This window comes from Daktulosphaira vitifoliae, unplaced genomic scaffold (genome assembly GCF_025091365.1).
Source record: "Daktulosphaira vitifoliae isolate Bord-2020 unplaced genomic scaffold, ASM2509136v1 Scaffold_2, whole genome shotgun sequence".
NCBI lineage: Eukaryota > Metazoa > Arthropoda > Insecta > Hemiptera > Phylloxeridae > Daktulosphaira > Daktulosphaira vitifoliae.
Window position 1 is genome coordinate 16,393,764 of NW_026099573.1, and position 16,345 is coordinate 16,410,108.

The following is a 16,345-nucleotide window of genomic DNA, read 5'->3' on the forward strand; positions in this document are numbered from 1 at the left end:
GACCCTTGTTTAGCAAACATTTTAGAATTATATTATAATGGGTGAGATACCAAATCAGTAGATTTGTCAAATAATGCAGAAATAGGCAAACTTGTTAAAGAAAAAGATTTTATAACTGTTAGTGATGAGTTAATTTTTTTTAATGATTGTATAATAGTTCCAAAAGCACTTAGAAAAAATGTAATTATTAAGTTACATTCAGATCACATGGGTTTAACTAAAACAATTTCTAAAGCAAAAGAAGTAGTTTATTGGCCCTATATGGTAAATGATTTTAAAAATTTTCTGTCTAACTGTATACCTTGTAACAAGTATAAGAGAGCTAATATAAAGGAACCTCTAATGTCTCATGAACTAGCATTACATCCATATTTTAAAGTAGGTGTAGATCATGCTGAAATAGCTGGAAAAGTTTATTTATTGGTAATTGATTATTATTCAAAATGGTTTGAAGCAATTAAAGTTCCATCAAAGAGTATCAATGTAGTAATAAGGGAATTAGAAAAACTATTCTCTCAATTTGGTATACCCAATGAAATAATCTCAGACAATGTGCCTTTCAATGCACATGAATTTAATTTTTTTTGTACAAGTAATGATATTAAACATAAACGTATAAGTCCCAAAAATATAGACTTAAGTAAATGTTGTTAATAAAATTAAGTAAATGTTGTACAGTACAATCAAATAGTAATATTAAAAAAAAAAAAAAACAAGTTTGATAAGGTTATCATATATATATATATATATAGCAAGTAGCACAATAATCATAAAACAGTTGTAAAATATATAATAAATATTGTTTCTGTTTTTAATAAATGTTGTATTTATTTTATTTTTCATTAAATAAAACATCATACACGAAACAGTCACCAAACTGATTTCTATATAAATTAAGTTTATTGATATCTTGCTATCCTTACCGTCTTCGTCTTTTATTTCAATAGCCCACAATGGCAGTTTCAACTTGGTGAAGCATAGTCTATATGTTTTTTTCATATTAAAGTAGATTACATGTGATTTAATTTAAAATATTTATAAAAGTGTCAGTATTTCCGGAACACTTTCAGAAGTTAATTTGAAAAAGTGAATTTTTTGTGAAAATCATTTTGAATACTCTCTTGTGGGTAAATGAAGGGTTAAATTTACAAAAAAATATACCAAATGATCGCTAAATATCTAATGTATTTATTAAAAAAAATTGTTTCTATTCATCTATTTTCATAAAGTTATGGCAATTTTAAGTAAAAAAAAACGGATGTATCGCGACACAGTATGGACGTGGAATAGTTGGGACAAGTATAGATGATATATGATAGTGATTAAAATCACTATAATAAGAAACACTTTGATGCAAATCTGTAGATAGTATTTAATTCTAATAAATTGGTGCAATTATAAAAGTAACTATAACTTCTATTTCCTTAATTATATCCTGATTAGTCGTTCTTAGATTCAAAAGTATAATACATGAATAAATATTTATTTTAGCAATTAAATAAAGTACAAATTTAATTTTTAATAATTTTGTAATGTAATTTTTACGTAGTAATTGTAAAAAATTATAAGTGGTATATTTTGTTATTTCTATGACAAACATGAATAAAAATTAAAGGATCTGTGTAATAATACTAGTAAGTCTATTAGGAGCTCAAATAATAAAGTACTAAAACATAGACTTTTAATAAATAGTAAATAAATGAATGTATTTTACATTATAATAAATTAAAAATACGTGAACATCGCGGGTTTTTCGTACGGTGATTGAGAAGGTCATTGACTAACTTGCATTACCTTCCATACGAATAACACAACGGACGATCACCAGTATAGCAACGATAAACTAATCCCTCCACTATATAAACTATACATCACAATCAGCCATCCTCTGTAATTATTGGCTCCTAACAAAATATCAACAATATACAGATAATTTACAGAAACATTTTTTTTTGTGTCTGACTAGATAACAAATAATATTTTTTTAACATCTACGAAATATAAGAACAAATGACCGAAACAATTCTAAATTATACACAATAATAATTATACTATTATAAAACAATAATTATAGCATTAACAATAATAATAACGATTAAACATTTTTTTAGCTTCGATGAGGTATTGGTTTCACTAGGATGTTTTTTTTTTTTGTGTCTGTTACCACTTTTTCTCAGCTCTCACCGAACCGATTTCTTTCAATGATACGTCAAAAGATCACAAATCGTATCTAGTCGAAGACATTACCCTCAAAAATTGAAAAAAATTCCCTCGTTTCTCGTAAATGGGGGAAATCTCCAAAAAAAATATAAATTTAAAAATCTTTATAATGCTATAATTTATTGAAAAGTGTATGGATCAAACAATTTTTTATGAGATATAATATTTATATCCCTTTTTCATTCACCATACCCAACCCACAGGAAGAGTTTTCAAATGGTAACTTTTTACAAAAAATTAAGTTTTTCAACTTAACTTTTGTAAATATTCCGGAAAGACTGACACTTTTATGTGTACCTTAAATTAAAGATTATGTAATATACTTTATTTAAAAAAAAAAATTTCATTTCTGGTCATGTCTTCATAGTGAAAACTGAGATCAAAGTTAAAGAAAAACGTACAATTTCCAAGAAAAAATTGTCGATTTTATATTTTATATTATTAAATTTATATTACGTTTAAAATATATAACTTTTGGAAAAATGTATGGATCAATATTATTATTTTTTTATAATAAAGTTTTATACACCCCTTTCATCTGACAAACTTTTTTTTTAAATCGGATCATACCCCTTTATACAAGGGGGCCAAAATTTTAACATGAGTATTGAAACTATGACATTTTCAATTTAATTTTTAAAGTTTTCCAGAAATACTGACACTTTTATGCACTTTTTCTTAATTCTTTTAAGTTAGAATAAATTTTCAACTGCTTTGATTTTTATCTCATTTAGATTCAAAAACTTCAATGAAGATTAAAGATCCCATAACTGTAGCCGCCCCTTATGAGAACAAATGTCTTATTCAAATTACAATTATTTTGCTATATTTTAGGTTTTAGCTTCGATGCAAAGCTGAGAAGGTATATTTTTGTGACTTTATTTTCTCTGTTCTAACTTGAATTATTGCTATATAAATCATTTCTAAAAAAAATGATTTTTAGTTTATCCTGTTTTAACAATATTTTTACAATTATAATCAAATTTTATAGTACGCTATTGAGTAGATCTTTTTAACCACTTTTTTAGCTTCGATGCGAAGCTGAGTAGGTATTAATTTTACTATATGTTTTTTTTTTTGTTATTTAGTTATTTAGTTAAAGTAAATCATTACAATTAATTGAGTTCATATTTCAATTGTAGAATATTTTTAAACACTAAATGTCACTAGGAAATGATTACTATTATTTCTATTTAAGTTATCTATTACGATATAAATGCAAAAAAATATTGAGCTACTCTGATAAATTTACTATAAATAGTTATTATAATATTTCCTGACTGCATATTAATCTTAACAATACAATGTTTTTAATTATCATAAAATTTTCTATTTAATGTCAGTTGTAAACCTGCAATTGAGCTAAAAGTTACAGCAACATATTTAATTTTTATTTACGATAAACTTTCACAAAAACTTTTCATCAACTTTAAAGGACCAAAAAAATAGGTTAAAAATGAAATTTTGGACTAATTATTTTTAATATATTAAAAATCAAAATCAGTAATAATTTGAAAACAAATTTTTTTTTCTTTTAATTATTATTTTATATGTAATTAGTAATAATATAAAAAATTAGAAGTGATAAAAAAAGTCTAATTGCAGATTTGAAAATGGCGCGAAAGTTGATTTAGAAAAGTATATTTTTGCTTCTGATGAAAGTTCCTTGTAATCCAGTGTATAAAACTTATAACTTTGTTAACTGTTGTAACTTGTGATACTCTGATAAATTTATTATAAATAGTCACTATAAAACTTCCTAACTGCATATTAATGTTAACGATACAATTTTTTTAATTCTCATATCATTTTCTATTTAATGATGTCAATATCAAACTTGCCAATTGAGCTAAATGTTATGATAAAATAAATTATTATTTTTTATTATAAACATTCACAAAAATCAACTTTAAACGATTAAAAAAATAGGTTAAATATGTCATTTTCCGTATTTTTAACATATTAATAATCAAAATCAGTATTAATTTAAAACAATTTTTTTTTGTTCTTAATTATTTTTTTTTTATATGTAAATACTTATTTTTTAATAAGTAATAATATTAAAACTTAGAAGTAATAGAAAAAGTTTTATTGCACATTTGAAAACATCGCGAAAAGTTGATTTAGAAAAGTATATTTTTGTTTCTGATGAAAGTTCTATTGTATTTATTCATAAGTAACAAAATTTTTTTACTAAAAAGTATTGCATCAATCCTTTTAAACTCCTTTTTATTTTTATAATATCTCCGTAAAAATTACAATACTATATTATTGAATATCAACTTCATACTAAATTTAATTACTATAATTATTATGTATTCATATATTATAATTATAAATCGGGATAAAATTAAGGGAATAAGAGTAATTGTTGATTTTGAAATAATCTACCAATATCTTAAAATTAAACACTATCTACAGATTTGCATCGAAGCGGTTTTTATGATAGTGATTTTAATCACTGTATGATATCATTATACTTGACCCAACTATGCCACGTCCCTACTGTACTGGGTTTTTTTTTTGTATGCCACATCTTTGTTTTTAAAAATTAGTATATATTTTAAAAATTAGACGTGCTAAGAATGTTTTAAAGTATGATTGTTAAAAATTGTTTTGATTGATATAATTTCTTTAATATTACATAAAAATAATTAAATTTTTTCGTTCAAGGTTATTTGAAGATTTATTTCTTAAAATTATATATATACAAATATATGTTTTCATTGAGAAAAATAGTGTTCATACAAATTACTGATGTATATATTATTTTTAGCATTAGTAACAACAACAGTATGATATTAATATATGCAAACATATTTTTTTTTACAATAATTCATCTACATTTGAGTTTACTAATTTTAAACGGTCAAAGCCTATCACAGCACTGAATGGTTTTTGACTAACTCTCACCTGTTATATCTTGTACCATATATCTGTCATACCTAATCACTTTAGTTATCTCATATGAACCTTTGTACTTAGGTTCTAATTTTTTACTTTGTCCTGTAACAGGTGGATCTCACCTGACCATTACTAAATAACTTGTATTGTACTTTGATGGTTTTTTTTCGTTCATTTATTCTTGTCAACATTTTCTCCTTATTTTCCTTTAATATTTCTGTTAAATTAACATTTTCAACCTTTTCTTTATTTAACCTAACTGTCTCTATCTCTCTATTCAAACTATTTGTACTTAATCCATTTGCTTTATAGATATGTAAAACTTCAAATGGTTTACATTTTGTTGCTGTCTGTATACTATTATTTACAGACCATTGTACTTCCATTAACTTTATATCCCAATCTGTTTTCTCCTCACTTTCAGTTATTATTGCTAAACATTTAATAATAGTACTCAATTGTTTTCTCAACTTGACTCCTAAGACTTTTGGTTGCCGTTTTTACATGTATAATATTGTGATATCTACAAAACTTTTCAAAAACCACCGTAGTATAAGCGGAACCTTGATCGCTAATAAACTGAAGTAACTTGCCATAATGACTTATAAAAAGTCGTACGTACGCTATTATTTCTTCGGCACTCACATCATTCACTGCGCTCAACACTACATACTTACTACAGCCATCTATAAAAGTAAACACATACTTGTTGTCCCTATCAGTCAACACAAATGGACCTACATGATCTAAATGTACAGTTAACATAGGTTGGGTACCCTTATCCAAATGATGCCAATACGTAGCTTCTTTATTTGGTACCCTATACTATAAACAATTTATACATCTATTTGCGTACTGCGTAATAACATTTTTCATCTTGGGAAAATAATTATTTTATTTTATTTTTGCTAAAGTTATGTCCACACCCAAATGTGAAAGCTCACGATGGGGCTCAATAATTATATCATATCTCATTCCTTTATGTAAATACAAACGTTCTATACAAATGACCATCCTCTAATTCATACTTGCTTGATACACTCGTCTATATTATTAATTTTCTCTATTAGTTCTGCTATATTAACACTGTTTCGCTGTATTGATGCTACCCAATCTGTAGTTATTTTAATACCAAATACGTGTAAACTAGCTGTTTCAATTCTTTCAGCGGGCTCTACGGGACTACAACTAAGTGCATCTGGTACTGAATTACAAGAACCGCTTATGTGTTCGATAGTATAGTTATACTCAGACATTTTAATAAACCAACGACTGATACGCGGCGATAAATCGCGTATATCAGCTAATAATTTCAAACTATTACAATAGGTTTTTATTATAAAATGTATACCTATTAAATAAACTCTAAAACATTCGACAGAATTGACATAGCTAACGCTTCAAGTTCATAAGAATGATGTTCTGACTCTACTCGTGTTGTTTTCTACTAAAATAATTAATCGGGTGTAATAAGTTATCTGATTGTCGTAGAAATATTAGTCTTTACAAGCTTCGGTGTGTAACTCTGTATGTGCCTCAGTGTTATACATTTTTAGAATTGGTTTTTGTACAATAGATTGTATCAATATTTCGAAAGAATTATGTTGTTCAGCACTTCAGTAGTATATAAATAGCGGGTACGGGCTCTCAAAGGTGCCGACAATGACGTCATCTATTGTTCTTAGAACAATGGGGCGCTAATGTTCTCGGAAAACAATAGGTGCGCTACGGGCTCTCAAAGGTGCCGACAAATGACGTCATCTATTGTTCTCGGGGAAAACAATGGGTGTACAGGTGTGCGACGGTACGGGCTCTCAAAGGTGCCGACAAATGACGTCATCTATTGTTCCCGGGAAAATGTGCAATGGGTGCACAGGTGAGATGCATTCCGTCATGGTGACGTCACACCTGACCTACCGTCACCCCCCCGGCACCGGCGCCCGTAGGGACTGCATCCAGGTGCAGCTCGTGACGTCATCCCCCTAGTTGACGACGTCACATCATTGACCAAAGGAGTAAGCCCTATGACGTCATACCTGAACCTACTACAGCTGGCCCGTTACACAAACCCAACTATATAATATATATGTTAGTCGGGTCGGTCAAAAAAAAAAAAGTTCATTTTCCAGAGTACCTACATGCTAACGGTTGAACGTATGTATAGTACGCGTCGAGTCCGCGCGTTTGATGTGTCACAACCCTATATACAGCCGTGCCAATTCACCCCGACGTTTTCGTTTAAGTTTAAGTCGATGTTTCGTAAATGATGAATACCCCTTCCATGTGGTTCCGCTACACATTCCAGACATTCCGACAGTCGTTGTGTTTGATAAAAAAACCACTGAACACGTGCATAACGCGTAGGCGCAATATCTCACAGTATTACTTCAAGGTCAATTGTTGTTTACAACATTGACTCTGTGTGTCTATACTACTATATACCCTTTTATTGAAACATTGAAATACAATATTCGGTTTTTATTGATGCGTACCATCAATGTACAGTACAAATAGCCAAAGTCTGTTAATCTTGAAATTAATGTGTTTGTTATTTTAAAATATAACCGATTACTGAACACATATCTATAATAAAGGTAACACTTGTGACTGCAATATTATTGTAGTGTCCTTCCACGGTGGACGTCAATCGCACGAAATATTTACCACGAATTTGCGAGTGACCTGAAGAATTCACCGTACGTTTGTACAGCAAACACAATGGACAGTATCAGCGACAGCACAACCGTCAAAACGTTGTGGGAGCATATTAAACAAATGGACGCATCGCGTATCGGATTATTTTTTTGTATAACGGCTGCAACAATCTTTTTGATTTTAATGCATTTCACACAAACCGTTGACAGTAGCAGATATCAGATCGTAAACAGTAGCGACAGCGATAGCGGATACGACGATGCGGATGACATCGATAATTTAAAAAATAACTTGTTTGTAATAACTAATCGTTTGGACGCGCTCGGTCGAGATTACATAGCAATCGATGATCGTGTTTTTATATTGGAAAAACGTATTGAAACAGTAGAACGAACGTGCCATTGAAATGTCAACGGGTGTTATTTAAACAAAATAGCTGACAAACGAAATTAGACTAATAATGTTTTTTTTTTTAATGATTTTCAAGATAGTAATATAAATATTACAAATTATATCGTACTTTGATAAATTGAATAATTAATTATTTTTATATGTGAAACTAAAAAAAAAAACTCATTTTAATATGTAAAAAAATTTACTACACTAATAAATTTTTCAAAAATTTAAGAGAGTTGTAGTATTTTCACGCGTTGAATGAAATCTACAAAAAAAAATCAGACCATGTGTGACTTTAACTAGCTTTAATGTCCACACAAAATTAATTTGCTCAGTTTAATCATTCCACTGATTGCGATTAGGCTGTTGTTTGGTTATACGTTTAGTATCAGTGTGTATTTGATCAAAAATGGACAGTGAAAATAAAACGTATAAGGCGTATGAAAATCGTCTCAATGAAAATTCAGGTAAGAAATTAAAACTGTATGTTACAGTGCGATACTATCTACGTGCAATTACTTTTCAATTAATTTTTTGTTCAGGATATGATGTTTGTGGATTTTACTGTTCGACGTCTTATGACCAGCAGCCTAGAATTAAACTCTCTAAACACAAAGAGTTTGCCGATTATAACACTCGTTTAAAGACTTTTGAAAACTGTCCAAAAAAATTGGAATCAAAAATATCAACACTTTGTGATGCTGGATTTTTATACATAGGTATGGGACTATATATTATTAAATGTATTTTTATGATTCGTACATTTATTCAAATACTTTATTTATAAGTGTATATAATTTTTAGGTAATGGACAAAATGATCAAATGTTATGTTACTGTTGCAGTCAAGGTTTGAAAGATTGGGATGAGGAAGACGACCCATGGGTAGAACATATACGTTGGTCTCCTAGCTGTACACATATATTGTTATGTAAGGGTCAGTTATTTATCCAAAATAATAAAATAACGAAATAAGACTACTATTATTTGTTATTTTGATTTTCATATAAATAATAAATCAATGTTAATCTTATATATTATTGTAGTTTGAAAAAAATAAATGAACATTTTTAATATTGTATCTTGTGTGTTATATGAAATTTAATAGCAATTTTCGATTTAGTAAAAAATGTATTATACTACTACATTCATAATTTTCATAATCTAAGAGGGTTATTGTATTTACAAGCGTTCGTATCTACCAAAAAAAAAAATCAGACACGTGTGACTTTATCAGCTTTATTGTGTTCCGAATTATGTATATATACATTTTTTTCCAACTTAAAAGAAAATCAACAAAAATATTGCTTAAGTTGCGTTTTTTTTTTTTTTTACACCTAAATCATTATATCCAGTAAATATTCTATACATTTTTTAACGCTGAATTACGTTTTACATTGCAACATTGTTTGCAACATTATTGATCCCCACTAGTAAGTTATTGAATTCATAGGGACTTTTATCCCAAACAATTAACTTCATTGTGCTTAAAAATATAAATTTTTACTATATAACTGTAGAAATAACCCATTATCTGTTCATTCACTTTTTGGTGTTTTTACGGTGCTATTCATCATATACTACTACTGTTTTTCACAGCCATTCTTGTGTATTTTCAACAGTCATTTCATTGTAAGTATAATTTTTTTAAATTGTCATAATGTCTTAACCCTTCAATGCATTTATTTATTTTTAAAAATCGATAATACTGATAAATTTCACAAAGTTTTTTCATAAATAAAATTTGTTTACTATAATTCGAAATATTTATAATAAGTATATTATCAATATATAACTAAAATTATAATATTTTAAGTAATACAAATACGAATTTTTAGGTCATTAAATATATTCAAAAACCCGATCCAGTGTCTTTTTAAAGTATATTTCTGTTTTCGTGTATTGAACCAAAGTAAGTTATTATCTAACCACCACTATTCAGTTATAAATGTACTTATAAGTTTACAATAATTTTAATCATTCAAAATGAAATTTCCAAAGAGTTAATTTTACACTTTCCACCACACTGTATGTTTAAATATTGTGATGATATTTAAATAATATTATATATAATACTTACATGGTCAGTGTAAATTAAGTGTTGTATATATAGTTTTGTAAATATATTTGAATATTATAAATTATTATGTTGAAAAATGTTAAATAAATATGTAAATATGTTGTATTAATGGTATGTGTGTGCACTCGTTTTAACTAACTTAAAAAAAAAAAAAATGTATTTATTTCCTTATTAAATAATCTAATGGCAACAATGTAGTAACAATCAGGCGTTTGTCACATTTTTAGCGGGTGAATGTGTTAGTATTTATTATGTTGTAAAGGTTAAAGATTATCGTCTTGTGTAAAACATATATGTGTGTTTGTGTGTGATACACTCCGCCACACACTCAATGATTTCTACAATATATGATGACGATTAGTTTGTAAACAACTGTATTAAAAAAAAAAAAAAAACAACTCAGTTTATAAATGGTTACAGGAGTACACATAGCTGTAGGAGTGCATCGACTGTATTGTAGCCTAGTAAATTATCTTAAACAAAAAACAAATAGAGAGAGGAGAGGGGTAGTATGCTATGAGAGCATACCGATATGTATATCAGATTAATGGTCTCGTGGCAAGCGGATGGAGGTGACGAAAAAAAAAAAAATTTTCAAAGCACTAGCAGCATCAGTTTTCGAGTTACTTGCAATTTTCGGGGAATCTGTATTACGCGGTATCCTCCTCCGTGTCATGCTGTGGCTGATGGTAGTAGTTATTGTTAGAAATGTACATATCAGTGTCGAGTTATACACCATTAATACGACATTCACCATATATGTATATATATAAAAATGTATTATACTATGACAACTATATATATATATATATATAGTTTACTCACGAATAATTTTGGTGTGTAGAAAATGGAACAATTAAAACAAAAAATGAATAATCAAGCCAAAGGCATGGAATACATTAAAATGTCTGACCTGGTAGAGAATCATGTCTATCGAATGGTTTCAATGAAAAATTTGACAACGAAAAATGGTGTTGTGGTGGTGGCACGAATACCCGACAACCGACAAGTTTTTGTCCCCAGAATACAGTTGACGGACGATGAAATTAAAACGTACAACGACGGCGACACCAAAATATCACTGTGTTACAGAGGAAAAACAGAAAATGCTTATTCATTTGACTTTCAATAAAATTTCTTTTAATGTATTAACTTTACTTTTCTTTTACAATCAACAAAATCTGTTTATATTTTTTTTCTAATGATTCGTGTACAACAAATTAAATGGAATTAAAATTATATAGTTCGTTCAAAATCTTTGATTGTAATTTTTTTTTTTTAACTTATTTGTTTCGCGTTCAACAGGAAAAACATTGGAGAACGTACGGAAACACCAAAACATACAACTCGTGTGAAACCCGAAGAAACTGTCGAGGTTAGCGGCAAAACCGTCGTTTAGTCACACCACCGTATTCAACAAAAATCTGGTTGCCGTGCACATGTACAAGGAGAAGATTAATTTTTACAAACCCATTTTTATTGGACAGGCCATATTGGATATAAGTAAATGCATAATGTACAAGTTCCATTACGAGGTTATGATGCCGTTGTACGGACCCGAGCGACTCCTACTCTGTTACATGGACACCGATAGTTTCATTTATGGAATTAAAATTATATAGTTCGTTCAAAATCTATTTGTGTTTACATTAACCTAATATTAGTTTATGAAAAAGGTAAATTATACTTTAGATTAATATTATAAGATTAATAGTTTTTCAAATTGGTGGAAAATGTAAAAACAAAAATCACAATAGCAATACTTTAGAGTAGATTTCAAGAAAAACAAAAACTTATGTATTCAAGTTAAATTTTTACACCATTGATAATATAATCCGTTAACAGTCCAGTAGTGTTTACTCCAATAGTAAAAGTACATTGAACTGAATAGTTGATTATAGAGGTGGCCATACACACGTTTAACTAATGTATTAATTTTTCAATAGTTGTATCATGTCATTTGTATGCGGTTGTGGGTCTTCATTTGTCGATAGTACTGGTTTGAATGTTCATTGTAGTATGAATCAGGGTCACCGTCAAACTGTTATTTCAGGGAAACGATGTTTGTCAGCGCCTGCGGGTAGGGTGACCAAACGCGCGTGCATGCACGTTGCAGGGACCGGCTTTGTTCCGATAGAATCTGCACTACGCGGTCGAGTTATACATTATTTTTTGAAAAATGAAACGTCTATTGACGACATTAACGATTTTATTCGATGCGTGAGTGACGATTTAACCACCGTACTGAATGACGTTACCAAACACGGTATAATAAAATTCAACGTTGTGCTGCACACAACGTACATACACCAAGTTATGGGTGAAATGAGAGACGTATCGTTTAAAACGCGTAACAAAACCGTCGATTCAGGTACCGTATATGCCGCCGTTTTTGATGGAATCACGGAGAAGCTTGTGTACGAACAACAGGAAATGGAGACCCGAGGTAGCGGGTGGTCGCTATTATTCATAGACGGACTGCTGTTGAGAGTCACGAAAATTTCACCATTTAGCGGTGGCTCGTACGTTGAAGTTCCACAGTGTATCAAACGAAAATTTGCGGTCATAAACGTAAGAAACGCCGACCAGCAGTGTTTTAAATGGGCGATTTTATGTAAGTACAACAAGAATAAAAAACATAGGGACCAATGGAATGCAGGTTACATTGATCTGGAAAAATCCACAAGTATACGTTTTGATGGCATTGACTTTCCTACACCATTGAAACAAATTATTCGATTTGAACGTAATAACCCGTCAATGTCGATCAATGTGTTTGCGTTGGACGATAAAAATAACGTGTATCCGTTGCGTATCACTAAATCGCGTACGAGCACCGATCATGTTGATTTACTTTACGTTACCGAGCCGGGAAACAGCCACTATTGTTATATATCAAATTTCTCGAGACTCGTGTCAAAACAACGAACCGAGGGCAAACGACACGAGTACTATTGTAAACGTTGTTTAAACGCATTTACCAATCAACCGTTAAAGACTCAACCGAGCGGACAAGCGGGGGTGGATGAGCACATTAAAATGTGTGGAAAGTTCAAGGAAGCGCGAGCCGTCCTTCCCGCACCCGACTCCGACCAGTCGGTACTGCGGTTCAAAAACACAAGGCGAGAGGAGCCGGTTCCAGTGGTTGTGTACGCAGACATGGAGAGTTTGTTGGTTCGTGCCGAGCAACAAGTGTCCAAGTACTGTACGGTTACACAAGATCATCAGGCGATGAGCTACTGTTTCTATGTGGTACGCGATTCTAAGGTGTTGCCGAAAAATATTTGCGATGGACTACCAAACGAACCGGTACTGTACCGGGGACCGGATGCGGCCAAACACTTTATCACGACGTTGGTAACCATTGGTAAACGCATTTCGGACATAATGAAGGTGAACATCGATATGACGGCACTGACACCGGAAGAACAACTACGTTTCGATACAACGAAAAATTGCGAGTTGTGTTCAATTAGGTTCACGGATAAAGTAAAAAAGTAAAAAACTATTGTAATTTTTTATTCTTTTTTTACAGCCATGATGGAACCTATTCCGTTTGGGTATTTTGAGTGGTCGACGGCAACGCTGGAAGAAGTACTGAACACCCCCGACGACGGTGATTACGGATTCTTGGTGGAAATCGATGCACATTATCCTCGTGAATTGCACGATTTACACAATGATTTACCATTTTTTCCGGTAAACGAGCGATCACCGTTGTCGTCTTCGAAACACAGCAAGTTGATGACCACGTTACAACCAAAACGTGGTTATATCGTGCACTACCGCGCACTAAAACTAGCTGTGAAACACGGTGTGATCGTAACAAAACTGCATAAATGTATAAAATTTATGCAATCCCGCTGGTTGGCACCGTACATTCAGTTTAACACGGAATTGCGTAAAAAAGCGACCACCACGTTTGGACAAAACATGGCCAAACTGATGATCAATTCAAACTATGGTAACATATAATTAATTTTCCAAACTTTGATTGTAATTTTTTTTTTTTAACTTATTTGTTTCGCGTTCAACAGGAAAAACATTGGAGAACGTACGGAAACACCAAAACATACAACTCGTGTGCAACTCGAAGAAACTGTCGAGGTTAGCGGCAAAACCGTCGTTTAGTCACACCACCGTATTCAACAAAAATCTGGTTGCAGTGCACATGTACAAGGAGAAGATTAATTTTTACAAACCCATTTTTATTGGACAGGCCATATTGGATATAAGTAAATGCATAATGTACAAGTTCCATTACGAGGTTATGATGCCGTTGTACGGACCCGAGCGACTCCTACTCTGTTACATGGACACCGATAGTTTCATTTACCTGATAACGACCAACTGTTTCCACGATGATTTGAAAAAGTACTTACTCGAATATTTCGACACGTCGAATTACCCGATCGACCACCCTTGTTACACCGATCGACGAAAAAAACAACCGGGCACGTTTACCGATGAATGCAAGGGTAAGCATATGCAAGAAATTATCGCATTGTTACCCAAAGTGTACGCTTATTCAATAGCCATACAAAATTACTACGACAGGTTGTTGGTTACGTGGCAAACGGACGAGGTGAAGCGATTGAAAGGCATGAGCATGGGTGTGGTGAAACATGAAATCAAAATGGTTGACTATTTGAATTGCTTGCGTGGTAAACTCAAGCAAACCCGTAGGAAAATGTCCGTAATACGCACAAAACACCATAGTGTTTCGACGGTTGAAATTAATAAACTCGCGTTGGTCAACAACAACAACTACGATAAGCGGGCGTTAATCGGTGACGAAGGAGAGTACAAGGACGTGTATACAAAAGCGTGGGGGCATTATTCTCTAGGCAATGACGACGACGACGAAGAAACAAATTAAACTCAAAGTGTACATTAGTTTTATTTAATAAAATAAATCGATACATTTTTTGTAATTTTGTAACCAATTTTTTTTTTTTATAAAAATATGTAAATAAAACAATTACGAATTATCCGTTAACCATTGTTTCAAACACATTGCTTTATACAAGCTACACATTTCATGATTATTTATGTGACGAATACAACGTGGTTGGAATTCCACACATAATTTTCGCAGTGGTGGACAGTTTTCCTCTATTTCGACTACCCTCTGTCCGGGTAAATATTTTTGTAAAACTTGTTTTTTCTGCACGCCTTTCACGTAGATAGTATCGCACCGTAACAACGACATTATTCTCGGTATTTCAGTGTATTCCACGTCACCAATGTTCGTGTCCAAGCCGTGATGGTACTTTTTTAGCCAGTAAGTGGTTTTCACATCGTCCTTGATGATGTTTGGGTGTTTGAACACCCAGTGGGCCATAGACATGGACTCCAGGTCTATGACGGTCATTTCTTTTACCAAGAACGAATGGTCGGCGGCAGCCACCAGGCCCTGAATGTCGACAATCATTGCCGTGAGAAATCTGCTTTCGATATCCATGAGTTGTGTTCCGGGCCAAAACCCAACCACTTAACGTAGCCCTGGTCTCCGCGTGTGCGTAACACCCATTCCACTAAATACGTGTCCGGATACTGGGTCCTGCTCAACTCTTCGGTGTAAAATACACCCTGAATGGGGTTCCCCTGGTAATCTTCCAGATAATATGTTGGCGGTACTGTTCGTTTGACCTTGGTCACTGTGAACAACTCGGTGCTCCAGTTGGGCAAATAGCCCTTGTCAAACACGGATTTTGTTTTGCTTATTCTCACTTTGTCGCCCACTCGAAACTTAATCGGTAAATTATGGGGTATTTTTCGCAACTTGATTTCCACTGCACTGGGATTCCCAACAGCTTGTGCGGGTGTCATGCCGATTGTTCTGTGCACGTGATTGTTATTGTAATCGTAGACCAGTGCAGGCAACCTGACTACCCATTTGTACGACCCACGCGTAGTGAAATCACGCCACATGACCGTCTTCAGTGTGCGATTGAAGCGTTCCACAAGACACGCTTTCATCGTGGTAAATGTTGAATAATGACGGATCCCGTAACGGTCCATCAACGCTTGGAAATGTCGGTTGTAGAACTCTGTACCACGGTCGGTTTGCATCAGCTTTGGATGACGA

The 16,345-nt window shown here is 31.9% G+C and overlaps 3 protein-coding genes across 3 annotated transcripts; all 3 read left to right on the top strand.

The window, feature by feature from the left end:
* The first annotated feature begins 207 nt into the window (after positions 1–207).
* On the top strand, positions 208–654 carry LOC126898026 (uncharacterized). The gene has a single exon (XM_050671975.1). It carries the CDS (start codon positions 208–210, stop codon positions 652–654), a length of 447 nt encoding a protein of 148 aa, XP_050527932.1.
* A 7,891-nt stretch (positions 655–8,545) lies between these two features.
* On the top strand, positions 8,546–9,255 carry LOC126898530 (putative inhibitor of apoptosis). Its single transcript, XM_050672646.1, has 3 exons — positions 8,546–8,642; positions 8,718–8,894; positions 8,980–9,255. The coding sequence occupies exons 1-3, from the start codon at positions 8,585–8,587 to the stop codon at positions 9,147–9,149; spliced, it is 405 nt and encodes a 134-aa protein (XP_050528603.1). The 5' UTR covers positions 8,546–8,584; the 3' UTR covers positions 9,150–9,255.
* Positions 9,256–13,766: 4,511 nt separating this feature from the next.
* Positions 13,767–15,214, top strand: LOC126898526 (uncharacterized). Its single transcript, XM_050672638.1, has 2 exons — positions 13,767–14,218; positions 14,292–15,214. Exons 1-2 carry the CDS (start codon positions 13,792–13,794, stop codon positions 15,131–15,133), a joined length of 1,269 nt encoding a protein of 422 aa, XP_050528595.1. The 5' UTR covers positions 13,767–13,791; the 3' UTR covers positions 15,134–15,214.
* Positions 15,215–16,345: the final 1,131 nt, after the last annotated feature.